The 20,271-nt window shown below is 40.1% G+C and overlaps 1 protein-coding gene across 2 annotated transcripts in view; it reads right to left on the reverse strand.

Moving 5' to 3' along the window:
* The window catches only part of RELN (reelin), a 538,933-nt gene that overhangs the window by 16,649 nt on the left and 502,013 nt on the right, over positions 1-20,271 (reverse strand). For both annotated transcript variants that reach the window (XM_040343494.1, XM_040343493.1), the window contains exons 53-63: positions 18,985-19,162; positions 14,863-15,038; positions 14,564-14,667; positions 13,014-13,256; positions 12,294-12,469; positions 8,615-8,688; positions 8,204-8,365; positions 6,144-6,301; positions 5,596-5,815; positions 4,702-4,899; positions 4,397-4,495 (exon numbers count right to left, since the gene is read on the reverse strand). In XM_040343494.1, coding sequence (XP_040199428.1) covers positions 4,397-4,495; positions 4,702-4,899; positions 5,596-5,815; positions 6,144-6,301; positions 8,204-8,365; positions 8,615-8,688; positions 12,294-12,469; positions 13,014-13,256; positions 14,564-14,667; positions 14,863-15,038; positions 18,985-19,162 — 1,788 coding nt within the window. The remainder of the gene's footprint in view (positions 1-4,396; positions 4,496-4,701; positions 4,900-5,595; positions 5,816-6,143; positions 6,302-8,203; positions 8,366-8,614; positions 8,689-12,293; positions 12,470-13,013; positions 13,257-14,563; positions 14,668-14,862; positions 15,039-18,984; positions 19,163-20,271) is intronic.

Here is a 20,271-nt window from a genome sequence, read left to right on the forward strand (position 1 = left end):
CTACCTCTGGACTGTCATCACTTAGCATTGTTCCCTGCTATCTCTGGACTAAAAAACAGAGCCCCCTGTTTTGGAGAAGGGAGGGAGATGTAATGTAGCCCTAACCCAGTGTCATGTAGTCTGAACACACTCCTTTTTCTTTAAAAAATGTTTTCCCTTTACAAATTTTTATAACACACTGTGACCAGAGCAATACAGTGTTACCATCATAAGTTAAAGTGATCAGGATTTTTTTGTTTTGTTTTTACATTATGATTTTCATTGGTATAAGCAACCATTTTTACTGCATAAAACCAAGTCTTTTGTTGTGATTGGCCAAAAGCTAATCACATGGTACAAATGGGCTGTGATTGGCACTGTCTGGACCATGTGATCACTGTGACCAATTATAGCTAGCAACACAATTGTATACAATGGATGGCATGAAAGGAAGCCATCCATTGTTTACAATTGTCATGTGATCTGCTGTGATTGGCCACAGCGATCACATCATACTGTCAGCGTGCCTGTATAGTGATCAGCCATCGCCTCCGGTGGACACAGCTCATGACAGATCGCTTAGCCCCGCAAGCAGCACCTTCTGAGAAGATGTCATACGATGCCCTCTCAGAAGGGTGAAAGGCACGCCCGGCCATCAATCTGCTATAGGCCAGGCGGAGAGGTGTTAAAATACAGAAAAAAAAGGCTGAAAAAATAAAAAAAAGAGCTATAACATCTAAGAACTGGTAAGCTGCAATTCTATTACATTTTACTTTTTGGTATAGATATGCTTACTTCCGCTTATCCGTCTCCTCTCCTCCTCTGATGCCACATTTGTCACCTTTCGGGGGGGGGCCTGTTTTGGACAGGTACAGTTTCTCACTTCTGGGAGAAGGGGGCCACGGCCCTGTCCCTCATAAGTTTGACCCCCTCCTCCTTCCTCCGCTGCTAATTAGAATGTGCAGTGTGCCTCACACATGCGCAGTAGGGAGCCAGCTGTGAAGCCGAAAGGCTTCACTGCTGGGTTCCCTTACCAGGAATGGCGGCGGCTGCATCCAACAGCCGATCTTATGGTCGGCTTCAGTATTTGTAGCTGCTGACATTTAAGTACTGTGTCGCCTTTGGGAAAATGTTCCTTCACTTCTTGTTCTATCACCTATAGCAATATGTTTTGGTGTTTGTTTCATATGTTGCTATGTGTTATATGTAGATGTTGTTAGATGTAGTTAATTGGCTTTATTTCATTCCCTGTATAACAGCACATGCAACTCTGATGTGGCCTATGGTCCACATAATATTTATTTCTAAAATGTAACCCTTATGCCGCGTACACACGATCGGTTAAACCGATGAGAATGGTCTGATGGACCGTTTTCATCTGTCAAAACCAATCGTGTGTACGCAGCATTAGGGTCTAAGATTTAGTGGCCCTGTAATCTATTTTCAATGTAATGGTTTCCTACTGTATTTTCTGCCTCTTTATAACATCCCTTTCGGGCTCCTGAACTTCTCCTTTCTCCATTTACTTCGACTTGTTTGGAACAAGCAGTGCATGTTAGTTGGGGTCATGTGCACTGCACACTACAAATCCCATAGCCCATAGTCCCTAGTCCATGTTGGAAGCAAACAAAAGATAGATGATATGTTTTTTACATACAGTAAGAAGGAAGGTAGCCACCTATAGAAGTCAGATCACAAAAAAATTAAGTAAAATAAAAATAAAATTAATTTTTTTTTTTTAATGCCCCTGTCCCCGTTATCTTGCGCACAGAAATGAACACGCATGCAAGTTCCGCCCACATATGTAAACGCCGTTCAAACCCCACATGTGAGGTATCGTCACGTGCGTTAGAGCGTGTGCAACAATTCTAGCACTAGACCTCCTCTGTAACTCGAAAATAGTAACCTGTAAAAAGTGTTCAAGCGTCGCCTATGGAGATGTTTAAGTACCGAAGTTTGGCGCCATTCCATGAGTGTGCACAATTTTAAAGCGTGACATGTTAGGTATCTATTTACTCAGTGTAACATCCTCTTTCACATTATACAAAAAAATTGGGCTTTACTGTTTTGTTATTTTTTAATTCATGAAACCGTTTTTTTTTCCAAAAAAAGGCGTTTGAAAAATAATAGCGCAAATACAGTGCGAGAAAAAAAGTTGCAATGACCACCATTTTGTTCCCTAGGGTGTCTGCTAAAAAATGTTTGGGGGATCTGATAAATTTTCTAGCAAAAAAATTGTGATTTTTACATATAGGAGAGAAGTGCCAAAATAGGCCTGGTTGTCAAGTGGTTAATTACTTAATGGGTTATGTAGTCACCACAGGTGACTGGACACTGGCAAACCCAATTATTGAGTTCTTTCCCTATATAACCCCTCCCAAATGGAGAGTACCTCAGTTTTGTAGCAAAGCAATAAGTGTGCCATGTTTAACTCCGAAGAGGGGCGGGAGCTCTGTGTCCCGTGATGTATTTCCAAGAAAAGGATTTTACAGGTAAGCTGTATTAAAAAATCCTATTTTCTTGATCATACATCACGGGACACAGAGCCTTAATTACTTAATGGGATGTCCCATAGCAATGCTAAAATTTGAGGGGAGGGAGACACAGATCAGAATAAGACCACCATGGAGCCAGAGAATCTATACTGCTGCCTGCAACACACTACGCCCGAAGGCGGCATCCTCGTAACCTCTAACATCTACCTGGTAGAATTTAGTAAATGTATGGACAGAAGACCAAGTAGCAGCCTTACAGATCTGAGCCATAGAGGCCTGGTGATGCACTAAGCATTAAGCACCAACTGCTCTAGTCGAGTGCGCTTTCACCTGAAACCCGGCTCCTACCTTTTCCGAATGAACAGAGTCAGTGATCACTGACTCTGTTCATTCATGTAACTGAAACAAATCGTAACCTGTGTTTACAATGTTTCAGTTTATGAATGGATAGGAGCCTCTGTCTTCTCTCCATTCATTTTCAGTGCAGCTGAGAAAGGGACTGTCCTTAGTCCCTTTCTCTGTCTCAAAGGGGAGATATCAGAGGTCTGTTAAGACCCCTGATATCTCACCAAAGCCCCCCCAACAGGGCTGAATGAAAAAAAAATTGCAATAAATAATTAAAAAATTAAAATGTAAATAATAATAATAATAAAAAAACACACTGACACTACCCCCCCTAAAAAAAAAAAAACATTATGTAAAAAAAATTGTTAAAAAAAAAAACGCCACTGTCACATGAAATAAAGAAAAAGTATCGGTATTCGATATCGGCGAGTACTTGAAAAAAAGTATCAGTACTCGGTCTTAAAAAAGTGGTATCGGGACAACCCTAGTTTCTACTATAGAAGATATCAACACTGGAACCCAAAGGCATGACACTCCATACCCCAAATTACCTCCCTCACACTGTGTAGTTAATCAGTTGGATAGAGTCACGTGACAAACTCAAGCTACCAGTCCCAGTCCTATGCGGACCAATTGTAATCTAAGGTGATTGTACACATAATTGTGGAAAAGTCCCACATTCAAAAAAGTATAGATATACTTATCGGGTCCTGATAAGTGTGAAGGAGGTAATTCGGGTATGGAGTGTCTTGCCTTTGTGGCTATATTTATATAATACCACACATCTAGAACCCTGAATATCGAACCTCCTCTGGACCACAGCAGTAACTTTAACTATACTCAGCTTCCCTATCATCATCCATCCATATTGTTTTTTCAATATGAAATATGTAAACCTCTTATGATTACATCTAGAAAGTGCAGGTTCAGGTTTGGAGCCACTCAGTGAAAAGGAGTATATGTGAACATCCTTCTGCAGGAGTACCAGTCCAACATATTAGACCCTGCATACATATATCCCCCCACAGTGGCAACACGAGCCAGGAGGCAGGGCCAACACATTAATTTGTCACTTGTAGTCATAACTATATGCATATATGAAGTGGACATGGCATTTTATCAGTATGAATGCTACTGTATGAATGGTACCAATTTCAATGTTGTTTCTTTCTTTGTTTTGCTATTAATCAACATATACCATATTTTTCTAATGGATACAGTGAGTTGTATTAACAATTTTTGACATTGGGATGGTTGAGCAAAATCAGGTTTTTTATTTGAGTTATAGTATCATTAGTTTCAAAACTATACTTGTCATATTTTTTGATACTACCCTAAGAATATAAGTGCCTTACTGTAAATACACCTGAAAGCTTTTGCACTAGTATTAACATTTTTACATCAATGTGTTACCTTATGATAAACAAGCCTATAAGTTTTTCTAGAAGACAATAATAAAAAAATTGTGAAAGGTGGATACTTACATATCCACACAGAGACAGATGAATGGATTTTTAACTCTAGCGATGGAGTTGGAATGTTTCTATTTAATGGATATGAATATAGCAGATACTCACAGTACAACTTCTACATGGTCCAGAGCCCACTGATCATGACCTGTTCCATTATGGCGGGGCTGCCACCATCGCAGTAGGACTCCTTTCATACGTGCTTCCCTATAACAATGCAGCAAAACAAACTTTTCAGTCAACAGGTTCTATAAACAACAACTAAACATGTTTTCTTTAGTTATCTTGCTGCTCTTGATATGTTTCTTGCACAAAGAAACAGAAATCTAGGGCACATTGTACATCTCCTCTTGATACATATCATAAAACCTCTATATCAGCACATGACAATGACACTTATATACAATACTTACAGTGGAATATTGTAGGACACTCTTTGTGCTTGTATGAAATCTTTCGGCTGGTGCTGGGCAATGACTTGCCATGTTATGCCATTATTGACGCTGTACTGTAACAGTACTGCCTTGTCTACAGTGTTGGGATCACTTAGGTTGGTATTACAGCTTTCAGTCTGGGCAATACTTCCTATCTGAAGTACGAACATGATTTTGCTATAAGAAAAAAAATGGAAAGTAACTGTTAGACAGTGATGGCAGCAACCTTGAAAATGCATATCTTCCCAATAGCTGGGTAGATTACAAATTTGGTAAAATAATGTTAATCCACAGTAAGCCAGCAACGGTCAATAGGTTTGGTCAGCAATATTGTACTGTTCATTGATCTTTAATATTCAGCAATGTACACCACTAGACTGACAGTTATTGGATACTTGTACTCCCCTCCTAGTTGTCTCTTGTTTTGTTTTTTTACCTTTTATCTGCTAATTGTTGCAAAATATTTCACTTCTTTGGCAAAAAATCGAACTCTCCATGCCTTCTGGTGCCCTAGAATCCCTAGAAACCGTAATGATTGGATGAAGGCAGCGACTAAAGCTTGCCATAGATAGTTCCTTTTTTTAGTTCAGCCAGTGAGATAAATAATAAAAAAAAAAAAGAACCGATTACTTTATCCACACAAATGACGCAGATGGAGAATTCGCCCTGCTGGGATATTGTATTCGAACACCGTGACTCTCTGCTGTCAGAATGCACTGATCAGCAGCTGCAGCCACTGATCAATAAAAGTTTTCCAACAATCAACACTGATCAAAATTTGTCCAGTTCAGCGGCAATTTCAACCTGTCTATGGCAGGTAGCATATCCAGTACCATGTTGCATATTTTGTCATACTAAACAGTTAGTATTTACCTTGCTCTTGTGAGATCGAGTGGTTTTGTTATGGCTTGTCTTATCTGACAATCATTGAAGTATAGAGAGTCTCCATGAGCATATGGGGAAAGCTGTCCACATCCATTTCCAATTACACCTCCTTGGATATTCTCCCAGTTTATTTCTGTCACCTTTGCAGATTCAAAATTATCTTTAATGTAACTTGGAAGGTCATGGTTAAATACGGAGCAGTCATCACCTGTAAATAAATACAGTAAGATGCATCAGCCTTAGAAACAAAGCTAATATGAGATTTGTCTGCTAGTCAGCACTGAACAGACATTCCAAGTATATTTACTAAGCTACTTCTGGAATAATTGTTTACTTTTTCATTAATTACTGAGTCCCAATCTCCTGAAGACTAGGTAAGCACATGGACATGCATTTTTTTTTATGGACATGCATTTTTGGCTAGCTCAAGTGGACAATTAATGTTAATCAGTCTCAGAACAGGCACATTTTTATACTAGGCAGACTTTAAGCTAGATGTGTGGATTTCTTTGACTTTAATCTCTTACAAAAGATACCTTGGAATCCTTCATCACATATGCAGATCGCTCCAGTAGTGCAGTATCCATGTCCACTGCAGAGCTTAGGACAGGCTTCTCCAATATAGACATGGTCCACAGCCCAGCTCTGTTTCTCTGTCTCATCACCTTTCTGAATCCAACGGAACTGGGTAGCACTGAGAAAATACAGCATTGTTTTTAATGAATTTTTTTTCATTTATCAGAAATAGAAAACATTGGTGGGGAGAGACTATAATAAGCTATATTTTTGCACAATAGGAAGAAAGATGTAGTGACAGGTGTTTCAGTACCTCTAGGATATTTAACAACCACCACTATAGCACACAGTAATACATCAGCTCACAGTCTCCAGTGTCAGTAGTGGAAGCAATAGTTCATCCCAGGGGCAGAGGAGAGAACTGTGTTAACAGTCAAGAGTTACTGCAGCTACCTTCAAAAGGATCCGGGCTGATCATTGCTGGCACAGAGATAAAAAAGCAGGAGTGCGGTATCTCATTAAAAACTGCGTGCACATGTGCTGGACTATAGCATATTAGCTATAGCTAGTTTTGTGTGAAAGTGCGGGCGTGTTGGTGCACATGCTAGTAATATTAGCATGCGTTCCTGACATCGGTCATGCACACAGACCAAGGAGTGTCTCTCCTTTTTGATGGCAGATTGTGTGACTTCTTGACATTTTCATTGTTTGTGAGATTATCATTGTCCTGCCTTAAACATTACTGACCCAGGTTGCCTGCCTCTTGTCCTTGTTGTTGACCCTGCTCATTCCGGTTTACATTTGTCTACCACCTGCCTTGACCTCTGCTTGAACACCTGATTCAACCCCTGCCTGAACACTGACTACTCCTTCGTGCTTTTGTGCCTTGATCTCTGAACCCTGAATTCTCGCAATGCTGTTTTCCTGTCTGCACAGTCTAGCCCTTTATTCCTGTGACCCCTGGGAGGGTGATCCTGATAGGCTATGACCTGCTGTCATTTTGCAGAAAGAGTAACACAGGGATCACTAGAGACCAGGGTCTTTGGGGTACGCTGGGGAAGACTAAAGTGCCACTTAACTGCACCCCTTGGGTGAGCCCATGTCACCTGCCTGGGGATGTCAACTGTGCCAGAATAACTGCTGGAAGAATTTCTAAAGTCAAGGATAGAGGTGAGAGAGAGAGGGGGGGGGGGGGAAAAAGAGAGAGAGGGAGAGAGCGAGAGAGAGAGAGAGAGAGAGAGAGAGAAGAAAAAAATATCCCTGGCAGTGGAAGAAGAAAATTGGGAAGGTGCAACCAATATGCCTGCCATTGTGGAGAGGGCTTTGCATACCTCTCAGTTTTTATTGCTGTCTGTGGCCCTATTTGGGGGATTCACCCTCTCTATTTGTCCTGTTTACCATTATCATTGAAGGTGAAGTAAAAGAAAATCCCATATTTTGGGTTGTCCCGAGGGAAGTAGTAGAGGCGAAATTTTCCAATGGGGACACTAGTTCTGGTGCCCCCCCAAGAAATTCCCTTAATTTGCAGGGATTTCCTCTCACTTCCTGTTTGGCTATGGAACAGGAAATGATAGGAAATCTCTGCAAAACGGTGAAAAAAAAAACAGACAGAGGTTATAATCCTCCCTTGCTCTATCCAAAATGAAACAAATGATGATGATTGGACTTTAAACCTTGTTTGTACAGGTCCCACGTCTGTTGTACTCGCCCTCTCTTGGGGCCCCCATCCCCTTCTTTCCCTTTTCTTTCTCGGTTTCCTCCCTCTCCTCTTCAATCCTGATATGAAGGCTATTAATGAAGACTGTTGTAATCTTTACCTGGTCCTCTATGGTCCTGGTAACAGTCCACTATTATGTTACTTATTATACATACACATGCTGTTTCTTTCCAAGCCAGTTCAATGATGCCCCTGCATGGGCAAACCATGGCTAGTTATGATTTCTTGAAATTTCAATAAAAATATTGAAACAATATATAAATATTAACTTATTTGCAAAGTGTACAATGCAGGATTCATCAATTTTTGTGATTATTTAACATCATGGAAAGGCATGTATTATGTGAACAAAGGTCTGCATACCTGGAAGAGACGTGGTCTGGCAGTTGCAATGTTACTCTTTTCCACACTGAGCTGTTAACAGAGTTGTAGATTGTGGCTTCATGGAATTGAAATGGGGAACATCCAATGCTGTTTGAGGAGGAAGGTAGGCATTGTGTCTGGACCAGCTGCCATAAGTCTGTCCTGTTAAAAACAGCAAGGTGAGAGTTCATCTAATGAAATAATTGCAGTATGTAATTTACAGGATTCTTAGATATGACATGTTTGGAACCTGTATGCTACATGTAGTTTTCCTACTCTGTTTTATATTAAAATAAATCTGTTTTAATGGAAGTTGTTGGCATGGTCATAATCATTATACCATATCGCGCAAGCTATATTTTCCACATTACATTGCTATTTGAAATGAAACTGCTGTTAGCTGTGTCTTACCTTGCATCCTTTGAGTACTCCAGCAGTACAGAGTGACGATCAACGCACGTATTTACTTCACAACCAACCACAATCTGAAATGGAAGGTTGGAAGTTTAATGAATACTGAGACAATAAAAATTGTTCAAAATGAATGAAATAGACACTATGGAGACATGGGAAACACAACCTTTCTATTGAAATATACAGCATAAGAATCATGAAGTCTCATAGCATAAGTATGTAGTATTGCAGTTTAATAGTGGATGCTTTTTTATCATAGATGGAGCTAAAATGCTCCTTGGTCATTCAGATAAATGTAGAAGTCAGGCTGGGAAGGAGTTCTTAGACCAACTAATATAGAGGTAAATGACACCATGGGAGGTAGTTTAACACAAATCCCTACAACAGGATGCAGCATGCTGTGGAACTGGTTGTGGGCTACAGAGACTCTTTTGCCCTCTAAATGTGGGTACTTCATACTTCTGAGAGCAGAGACTGGATGGATGAAAGCAAACACAATGCTGTAGCTGTAGATTTGTGTCAGTATGTCAAGCCAACCTGTGTCTCTTTATGGGAGCATTACTCTGAGCAATAAAGATGATTCAAATTAACTGTGAAATTACATTAACAGCAATAGATCGTGGTGTCACTGGTGCCAAGAGTGGTAGAGTTTAGCTTTCGACAAGATGCAGACTTAAATGTATACAGTCTTGACCAGCTCCCCCAGCAAAAAGGGTTACAACTTCCAGTTGTTCTCAGCTTTCATGTTGCAGCATGTGGTATTGCCCTTCTGCTGACAGTTGATAGCAGGTAAGCAGGTGAATTTCAAAATAAGCCAAATATGCAATCTGGGCAGCAGCTGGCAGGCAACTGAAGATATTATTAAAGGACAAGCAAGAACCCATAATAATAAATGGGGAGATAACAATTTCCTGTTATAATTGTGTGATAATCATATATAAATGCCCACTTGATTTTTTTTTATAATCCCAATACAAATAAAAACCTCTCCAAAATGAGGCGTTTTGGTTAAATGTTATATACACAGCAGACCCTAAAATTATGTTTCACAAATCACACATTGACCTCACATACAGTTTTTGCTGAAAAAGCAAGCTATAGACCAGAAATTGCTATTATTTGTAAATTTAGTTCCTGCATAAACTAAGTTTGCGAATCCACTACCTATTGGTAATGCTGTCTTCAGTTTGTGAGAAGCCATTTGGGTGACACAGCAAACATGTGGAAAAAGGTTCTCTGGTCAGACCAAAATTTAACTTTTTGGCCTAAAAGCAAAATGCTATGTGTGGTGGAAAACCAACACTACACATCACCCTGAACACAACATCCTCACCGTGAAACATGGTGGTGGCAGCATCATGTTATGGGGATGCTTTTCTTCAGCAGGGACAGCAAAGCTGGTCAGAGTTGATGGGAAGATGGATGGAGCCAAATACAGGGCAATCTTAGAAGAAAACCTGTTAAGCCGCGTACACACGATCAGTCCATCCGATGAGAACGGACCAATGGACCGTTTTCATCGGTTAACCCAGGGGTTGACAAATTTGCTCGGAATCTAGGAGCCAGGTAAAAAAGTTAGGAGCCAGAAAACGCGCCCCGTCCCGACGAGCTTGCGCGCAGAAAGCGAACACATACGTGACCAGCGCCCCATATGTAAACGGTGTTCAAACCACACACGTGAGGTATCGCTGCGATTGGTAGAGCGAGAGCAATAATTCTAGCCCTAGACCTCCTCTGTAACTCAAAACATGCAACCTGTAGATTTTTTTTAAACGTTGCCTATGAAGATTTTAAAGGGTAAAAGTTTGTCTGCATTCCACGAGCGGACGCAATTTTGAAGCGTGACATGTTGGGTATGAATTTACTCGGCGTAACATTATCTTTCATAATATAAAAAAAAAAAAATGGGGATAACTTTACTATTGTCTTATTTTTTAATTCAAAAAAGTGTAATTTTTTCACCAAAAAAGTGCGCTTGTAAGACCGCTGCGCAAATACGGCATGACAGAAAGTATTGCAACGTTTGCCATTTTATTCTCTAGGGTGTTAGGATAAAAAATATATATAATGTTTGGGGGTTCTAATTAGAGGGAAGAAGATGGCAGTGAAAATAGTGAAAAATGACATTAGAATGGCTGTTTAACTTGTAATGCTTAACTTGTAATACCAACGGCCACCACCAGATGGCGCCAGCTCACATCTGGTGGTAATAACTTGTAATACCAACGGCTCACCACCAGATGGCCCCAGCTCAAAAAAAAAAAAAAAAAAAAAAAATTTTTTTTTTTGCCCCCCCTTCCAAGCCAAGTCGCCAGGGCCCCATTTCTAGTCGCCATGGCGACCTGGCGCCCGGGATTTGTCGAGCCCTGGGTTAACCGATGAAGCGCCTACACACCATCGGTTAAAAAAACAATCGTGTCAGAACGCGGTGATGTAAAACACAACAACGTGCTGAAAAAAATGAAGTTCAATGCTTCCAAGCATGCGTCGACTTGATTCTGAGCATGCGTGGATTTTTAACCGTTGGTTGTGCCTACTAACGATCGTTTTTTTCCCATCGGTTAGGAATCCATCGGTTAAATTTAAAGCAAGTTGTCTTTTTTTTAACCGATGGTTAAATAACCTATGGGGCCCACACACAATCGGTTTTGACAGATGAAAACGGTCCATCAGACTGTTGTCCTCTGTTTAACCTATCGTGTGTACGAGGCCTTAAAGTCTGCAAAAGACTTGAGACTGGGGCAAAGGTTCACCTTCCAGCAAGACAACGACCCTAAACATACAGCCAGAGCTACAAGGGAATGGTTTAAAACAAAGCATATTCATGTGTTAGAATGGCCCAGTCAAAGTCCAGACCTAAATCCAATTGAGAATCTTTGGCAGGACTTGAAAATTGCTGTTTATAGATGCTCTTCATCCAATCTGACAGCTAGAGCTTGAGCTATTTTGCAAAGAAGAATGGGCTAAGAATGGTAAGAATGGGCTAAGCTGGTAGCGACATCCCCAAAAAGACTTGCAGTGAAAGGTGGTTCTACAAAGTATTGACTCAGGGGGGCTGAATACAAATGCACGCCACACAAAATCTGAAAATCATTTATCATTTTCTTTCCACTTCACAATTATGTGCCACTTTGTGTTGGTCTTTGACATACAATCCCAATAAAATACATTTAAGTTTTTAATATTAACATGACAAGATGTGGAAATTATCAATTTATAATTAACAAAGGAACGGGTTTGCAGACAAAGCAAAGCATATAGGCAATATAAAAACCAATGCACTCAATTGTGCAAGTCATCAGGAAAGAATTTAAATATAATTTGTTTCTAGCATTCAGATCAAAAAACAGACTCAGTCTCAGTTGCATATATTTTTAAATAGACATGAAACCCCAATGCCACATCACGATGCCTCTGAATAGGATAGTCCTACTCTATTCTGTATGTGTGAGCGCTCCAACTGGGACATTATCTATCTATCCATCCATCTATCATTGCAAACTGCATTCTGGTAACCTTGCTTTCATTATACTCTTTGCTGGCAGGCAGGAAAGAATACTGGGAAATGTTTGTACATGTCAATTGTTTTAAAAAGCATATGACCCAACAGACAGCCGGCCTGTTCATTCCTTGGCTTTTATGTCCAGTAAAAACAATTATATCTTAAAAAGTTTACCTTGAATTGTATCATATAGCCAGGCTGTATAATGAGCTCTCTTGAGGAAAGTATATTGTGAGTTCTGTCTTTCTTCTTGTTAGGCCAATACAAGTGAAAAGAAGGGTTGCCACAGAAGCCAGCAGTTCTCACAGCATTGGGGTAAAAACTCCAATGTTCATCATGGGATGTACCTTCTAGAGAGAAAAAAATATCAGTCGCTTTCTGATACAATAATTACCCAATGCAACATAATACAATCACCCACAAACTCAATAATTGAAAATATGAGCTGCCATGAGAGGTGGCAAAATGCTTATGGCAACTGTAAATTTGTCCAGTAGTTAGAAATTTAAACAAACGTCTGATTGGTTGCTACATTGCAACATGCTTTCTTTCCTTTCTATCTTGAAGGTCTTAACGGCTTGTCAGCTTATAACAGTCTTTAACTTGACAGCTGCTACTAGATGCAAGTAATGTACATCATTTAAGATAAGCAGAGGGAAAATCTGTAGCTATGGACAAGATGTACTTTTGTGTTATTTTTTTTTTTCATCCAATTTTGTTTTATATGAAGAATTTTATGTAATACTTAAAATATAAAAAAAATAAGCTCAGATTAGCCTCTAACATGGATCAAAGAGTTCATAAACATTTAGACAAAGGGAAGCACAATAAAACAAAAGATCAAGTTTAGGCTGCAATGCATAATTTATAATTAGAGATTAGTGACAAACATACCATCATCGAATGTGTCTACAAGCTGGCTGGGGTTGATCTCAGCTCCTCCAATTAATATGTTATCAAGAGCCCACTGCGCACGATCAGGGCTGGGTACCACAAAACTGTTACTAATGGTAAAGGGCTGCCACCAGCGCAGACGGGTTGTGTTAGTTTGGGCTTGATCTGGTAGAAGGATGTAATCGTATCTGACGTCCATGTACTTTTGATAGTCCATCTCATGCAGCAATGTCCAAGAGATACCTAATGAAATAAAAGCAGTGGCTAAAATATTATTAAATTCTTTTCTGCATATATTGTGCTTCAGAAGTGGAACAAAGCTATGAATGTATGTTTGCACACCACAGAATGCAATAAAGATTTGCTCTAAAAATAAGTAACAATCATGAGTTATCTTCTCACCAGACCATAATTCCCTAACAAGTTTTGTTAGGTGGCAGACTTCTAAAAGTTCAGTTACCACATATTGCACATAATATGTAAACTACTGCATCAGTATGAATTAACTTAATAACTTAAAGATAGAACACACCCTCCTCTCCCTGTAATACATATCAATACACAGACATCTTGCCTCTGCAGTAGTGGGACCACCTGGGACGCGTTTCCCTTTCTTTCTACCTCGAATCTATAGTTTATTCCTTTCTCCTCCTTTTTATTTCCTTCTCCCCTTTTCTGTTTTGATTACTTGTCATTGCTTGTTAAGTGTCTTCCTAACCCCTCCTTTTGTCTTATGCCTCGTACACACAACCAGTTTTTCCATAGGGAAAACTGCCATTACAGCTTTTGGCCGGGAAAACTGGCCGTGTGTATGCTCCATGGCAGTTTTCCCGACGGAAAAAAAAGAGAACATGTTTTTTTTCTGCTGGGATTCCCGGCGGTCTTTTTCCTGGCAGTTTTCCTATGGGAAATGGAGCATACACATGGCCAGGAAAACAGGCTGTGTGTAGGGTGTGTACTTTACATTGTTGCAAAGTGTCATTTATTCAGTGTTGTCACATGAAAGAATATAATAAAATATTTACAATAATGTGAGGGGTGTTTATTAGATACTGTATATCAACAACCTTATCTCAAAACATCAATCAACGTGTTATTTTCACTCCTCGTATGACCTCCTGCTTTCTGGTGTTGCATCAAGGACTTCTTCCAGAGCCTCTCCAATCCACTGGAACTAGCTATCCCAACCTGTACGGCTATCTCCTACTCTTTCTGCTTGATCCTTAAAAACTCATCTATTCAAGTAAGCCTTTTCTACCTCTAGCTAACAACTGATTTTTTCTTTCTTGAAAAACTTATACCCACAGTTACTACCTTTTGTTTCACTTGGCTTTCTCTTTAAGGTTGTAAGCGCTCCTGAGCTGGGCCCTCCTAATCCTCTTGTCTTAAATTGTATTGCAACTGTACTGTCTTCCTTTATTTTGTAGAACACTATAAAAATCTGTATAATAATACTAATAATAATGTTGCTTTGTTATATAATTTTTTAAATATGCAAATAAATAAAATAAAATTATTATAAAAATTGTTATAAACTTTCACCAACATACCTCCATCAATAGAATAATCTAGAAGAACGCCTTCTTTCCTGCATGTGGGCCTATGGCAAGATGTAATGTTTTCACTTCCAATTCTTGCCCAGTATTGCACAAACCTAACAAAAATTAAGTGAACACTTAAAATACTTGCCATTTTATTTTTTACAATAACGTTTTTAATAAGGCTTTTTTATAAAAAAAAAACAAAAAAACAATGTACATATTGAACAGACAATAGACATAATTGTGGTTTTCTGTAATGCTCCCATGCACAGAATCACAAGGTATTGAGATAATGTGGTATAACCTACTTTGCTCCTCTCAGATCTAGGTCCTGGGTGATGGTTTGACGTACTGCGCCTGAGCCAAAGTAAAGGGCGCTATCCTCAGCTAGGATACCACAGTCTATACATGTCTTCCCTCCTTCCATGGACAACCATGTATCAGGTTTTAGTTCATCATTGTCAAAGCGCTCTTTCAGGAAGGTCTACAAAACAGTGTATTGATTTTATTTGTTTATTACAGTAAACCTATATTCACTTGCATTTTACATTTAAACAGTTCATTTAAAGGTGCCATAATATTCACAGGAATATAATAATTGCTCGTTTTTTTGTTCTCTATATACAATATTCAGTACAGGAATGCTATACAGGTCCAATCCTTGGGCAGCAGGCTGCAGGCATTACACAGTGACCAGATTCTTACCAGAGCTGATTTTACATATTTAAGTAGCATTAAACCTCAGTGTTTTCTAAATGAATATATATTTCCATCTGCCAAAGAAAAAATCCCATGTTGCAGTTCCTATATTTGCTTACATGTTAGGCCCCATTTACACAGCCACTGGAAATCTTTCACAGGCACAAAGGAGTGCATTTCTGTGCACAGAAGTCACAGGAATACGCTCCTTCTTGACAGTGTATGGCTCTCTATGGCACTGTGAACAAGGCCTTAGAAACTTCACAAGTCCTGATCCCTAAGCGCAGCTTGCCCAAACTTCATGTTTCAAATTGGCTTTAAGGAGGTGGGTGCAGGGGAGTAGTTTGGACTATGTGTTTGTGTTGATGTACATAGCTTCTGACCAGGAGCACACGCACATGTATATATATATATATATATATATATATACACAGTATATACACACACACACACACACACACACACACATATATATATATATATATATTGATGTTTATTAGGCAATTTAAGATACCAGTGGGCAGATTGCAGACATCCCAACCTGCAAAAACAAATTTCAGGGAGGTGGCAAACTCATTTCAGAGAGGTGAGCGCTCCGCGCCCCCCTCTGACACGTTAGTTTATGTGTGAACATTTCTGTGTGTGTGTATAATGTCACATGCAGCCTATGTTACACATATACACCTCATATCACTCACACACAGCCTATGTAGGCTGTATGTGAGTGATGCGAGTTGTATATGTGCAAGACACACTACAGGAGATGATCAGAGACTGCAGACATAATACAAGATATGATTAGAGACTGCAGACGTGATGCAAGAGATGGTCAGAGACTGCAGACATACTACAGGAGATGGTCAGAGACTACAGACATTCTACAGGAGATGATCAGAGACTGTAGACATACTACAGGAGATGGTCAGAGACTGCATTAATGGCTGAACTCAGTGTACAAGTATATAGTATCACAGGGCTTGCTCTGCAAGATCAAGTTAGTAATCTTCTTTTGAAAAGTACAACCAAGTGACAAGGCAGCAGCACATCCTATTTCCAAAATAAAAATGTTCTTACAAACAGTGAACTGGTTAGGATTAGTGGAGGACAGTAAACAGTTAATGGGCCTGTGAATCTTCTAGTCTGAATCAGAAGTAAATCCTTCACTCAGCTGAGCTGAAATGGTTACCAACCAACCATGTGTCACACTGTCACTGGACACAGATTGCTGACCAGTAGGGATGAGCTTCGTATTCGAGTCGAACTCATGTTCGACTCGAATATCGTATGTTCGATCGTTCGTCGAATTACGAAAGTTTTGGGCCATTCGCGCCAAATTCGAGTGGCGTGCCACGGCCCATAATTCACTGTGGCATCGCAGTGCATTGCTGGCTGATGATTGGCCAAGCATGCACTATGACCCGCATGCTTGGCCAATCACAGCTTGCAAAAACCGGAGAGCCATAATTGTCACCTCCTCCCATATTCGCCTCCAGGACTTCTCGCGAGCCTCTCCCATCCTTTGGAATTCCCTACCCTACTTCCTGACATCAATAGATATAACGTACGTCGAGGCGTTCCTGGTCACGTTCAGCCACTTCCAGATTTAGCACAGAGGGGCGGTGGAACGCACGCTACACCTACCCACGAGAGTAAGACACAGTGCAGCTGGTGCTCCACGTCACATCTAGCTGTAACACGCTTGATTCCTTAGTGCCAAGGTCTCGGCACTTGCACAAGTAAGCGGCCATTTGGCTTTTGTTTTTAATCTGTTTTACAATAAATCGCAGAACTTCACCATGGCCCTCTTTTCTTAATTTTATTCATGGTAATTTCTTCTGTTGGAGTCCATTCCTGGCCAGTCCCATCCAGGTACCAGTACAGACCTTAGGCCACCAACTGTACTAAAGCTCCACCTGATCCTTTTTTCATACAAAGGGTCATGGTGGTCTGGTAAGTAGACACTTACATCTACCTTTCACCGGGTGTAGTCAGTTTGATATCTGTTCCGTGGTGATGGTGTCTACTCTCAAGTCAACCATTTGATGCATGGACTTACCAATGCTTATCATTTAGTGACCATTGCTGCATTTTTTGGACCTGTTTGCACCTATTTTTTGATGTTGTCATTATATAAGCACTTACACTTTAAATCACTATTATATTGTTGAGTGAGTGAGTGAGTGAATAACTTATATAGCGCTACAAATGCGAACTGAATCGCCTCAAGGCGACCTTATGTTGACCTTATAGTTAATATATTGTTTTAAGCTAGAATTTGTAATTTATTTATCACCTACTATTAGCGCCCCCTTATTATTATACACCCCCCTGTATTTACTACTTAACATGGACCTTCAGCTTGTGGACATAAATATACGAAAAAACAATAAGGGCCTATTCAACTTTAAGCATTGCTTTGCAGAGTGTTAACAAACATAAATTGATGTAGCCCCCAGCTACATCACTAACCTAGTCTTAAAATATCAATCAAATAGTCCTCTCTGTTCCTGCCAAAAGCTCCTACTCTCTAGCTCCCTCGTTACCTCCTCCCATACTCGCCTCCAGGACTTCTCGCAAGCCTCTCCCATCCTTTGGAATTCCCTACCCCAATCTGTCCGACTATCTTCAACTCTATCTACTTTTAGACGATCCCTGAAAACGTTTCTCTTCAGAGAAGCCTATTCTGCTCTCACCTAACCTCTGTTTTTTTATTTTCTTCATCAGCTCATCACCTATAATTATTACCTATTGTATCACTTGCCCCTCCCTCCTAGATGTTAGGCTCTAATGAGCAGGGTCCTCTGATTCCTCTTGTATTGAATTATATTGTAACTGTACTATCTGCCCCAACGTTGTAAAGCACTATGTAAACTTTTGGCACTATATTAAGCCTGTATAATAATAAAACAAATTGTGTGGCTTGTTAACATGCTTTGCATTAAGACAGCCCATCCATTTTCAATGGCCTGACAATGCACAATAAATAAGCCAAAAGCAGGCATGCACCATTTTTCTGAGGCAGCCTAATATAATACATTGTTGTGATATGCTACAGTGTGGGTGCTTTGCCTGTTTATGTTTTTGTTTTCCAATTAACATGGAAGGCACCCTACCGTGGTACACGGGTTGTGGTAACACATTTTATTGCACATTACTGCAACACATACAGTACATGTGAATAGACTCTCTATGTTACAGAGGTGTGCATTAATAATAGGTACCGTATTTAATGGCGTATACCGCGCACTTTTTTGCAAAAAGGGTAAAATCGTGGGTGCGCGGTATACGCCGATACCCGCTTTCCCGCGCCGAGTTTGAATACTGCGCCGACATATACCGAGCGCAGTACACTCGTGTATTGTCGGGCAGTCTCGGCTCCTCTCGCGCTGACGTCCTGGACGTACAGGACGTCAGCGCGGGAGTAGCCGAGCCTGCCCGACAATACACGAGTGTACTGCGCTCTGTATATGTCGGCACAGTATTCAAACTCGGCGTGGGAAACGAGCGGGAGGACACGAGGACGCCGCAGAAGGACGCCGGACCCGACGAGGCCGCCGCGCAAGACACCAAAACTGTAAGTACAAAAAAACTTTTTTACACAGGAATTCGGGACAACTTTATGGGTGCGCGCTATACGCGGGAGCGCGCTATACCCCAATAAATACGGTAAATACTGCATGACAAAGCATAGTAAGGTAAAAAACAATATGGTAGTGTGTATTAGTACAAACCTTTAATGGATGTGACAGGTAACAGTTTGGTCCAGTGTATCCTGGATCACAGATACACTTCTCTTTCAGGCAATCACCATGGCCATTACAGTTGTCCAGGCAGCCAGGTCCAATGTAAAAATTGTCAATCCCCCATTGAATATCTGAATATTTTTGGTAAAATCGAAACCTGACAGGGCTATGGAAAACAAATAGTTACACCAGGCAAACCACAAATTTCTGAAAATAAAATACTTATGGCTGGAAAAGATGAAGCTTTGAATCAAGGCTATAAACCTGGTTGTTAATGTGAAATCAGTGGGTACTAGGAATAAAATAAAATGTTCAAATCTTTGCTTTAGTGAATTGTGTAACACCATTATTATTTTCAACTAAAAATGAGTTACTGCTCAATTATTTATTATTAAAGTGGAGTTCCACCCATAAATATAACATTACATCAGTAGTTTTAAAAAAATGTCATTAGTCCTTTACGAAAATTCTTTTTTTTTTTTAGATGCCTTCAAAGTGTTGTTGCTAGGCAGAAAAGTTAATCTTCCCACTTCCTGCACCTAGGTGCTTAATGCTTCCTAACCTACACCGCACAGACTCCTGGGAATGTAGTGGGTGTAACTTTCCAGGAGTCTGTGCACTCCCCAGTCTCAAAGAATCATGTGACTTGGACAGCACAGGTGCTGAAACCTGATCTGACACTGCTTGTGCAGCACTGAGCATGTGCGTGATCTGCAAGGCTGAAATCCAGGAAGTCATACAGTCTGGCTTACGTTGGCACTTTGAAGAGGAATACCGTTGTTATGGTAGCAGATAGCTACAATAACCCCAGTATCCTCTTTTTCAGCGGGCGGTCCGCTACAAGATACATGTTGGGTGTCAATTTACTCGGCGTAACATTATCTTTCACAATATAAAAAAAATTGGGCTAACTTTACTGTTGTCTTATTTTTTTATAAAAAAAAGTGAATTTTTTCCAAAAAAAGTGCGCTTGTAAGACCGCTGCGCAAATACGGTGTAACAAAAAGCATTGCAACGACTGCCACTTTATTCTCTAAGGTGTTAGAAAAAAAGAATATATTGGGTTCTTAGTAATTTTCTAGCAAAAAAAATTGTTTTTAACAACACAGAGTCTGAAAAACAGGCTTGGTCCTTAAGTGGTTAAAGCATAAATAGAGAGAATATGCAACAAGTGCATCAGGGGTTGCCCCCTTGGACTTTTATGGCAGAAAATTAAGAGTAATAAAGTATGTAAAAAGGCACACAGGTGCCACCTTTATTGAATACACAAAATAT

The sequence above is a fragment of the Rana temporaria genome, chromosome 3, assembly GCF_905171775.1.
Source record: "Rana temporaria chromosome 3, aRanTem1.1, whole genome shotgun sequence".
NCBI lineage: Eukaryota > Metazoa > Chordata > Amphibia > Anura > Ranidae > Rana > Rana temporaria.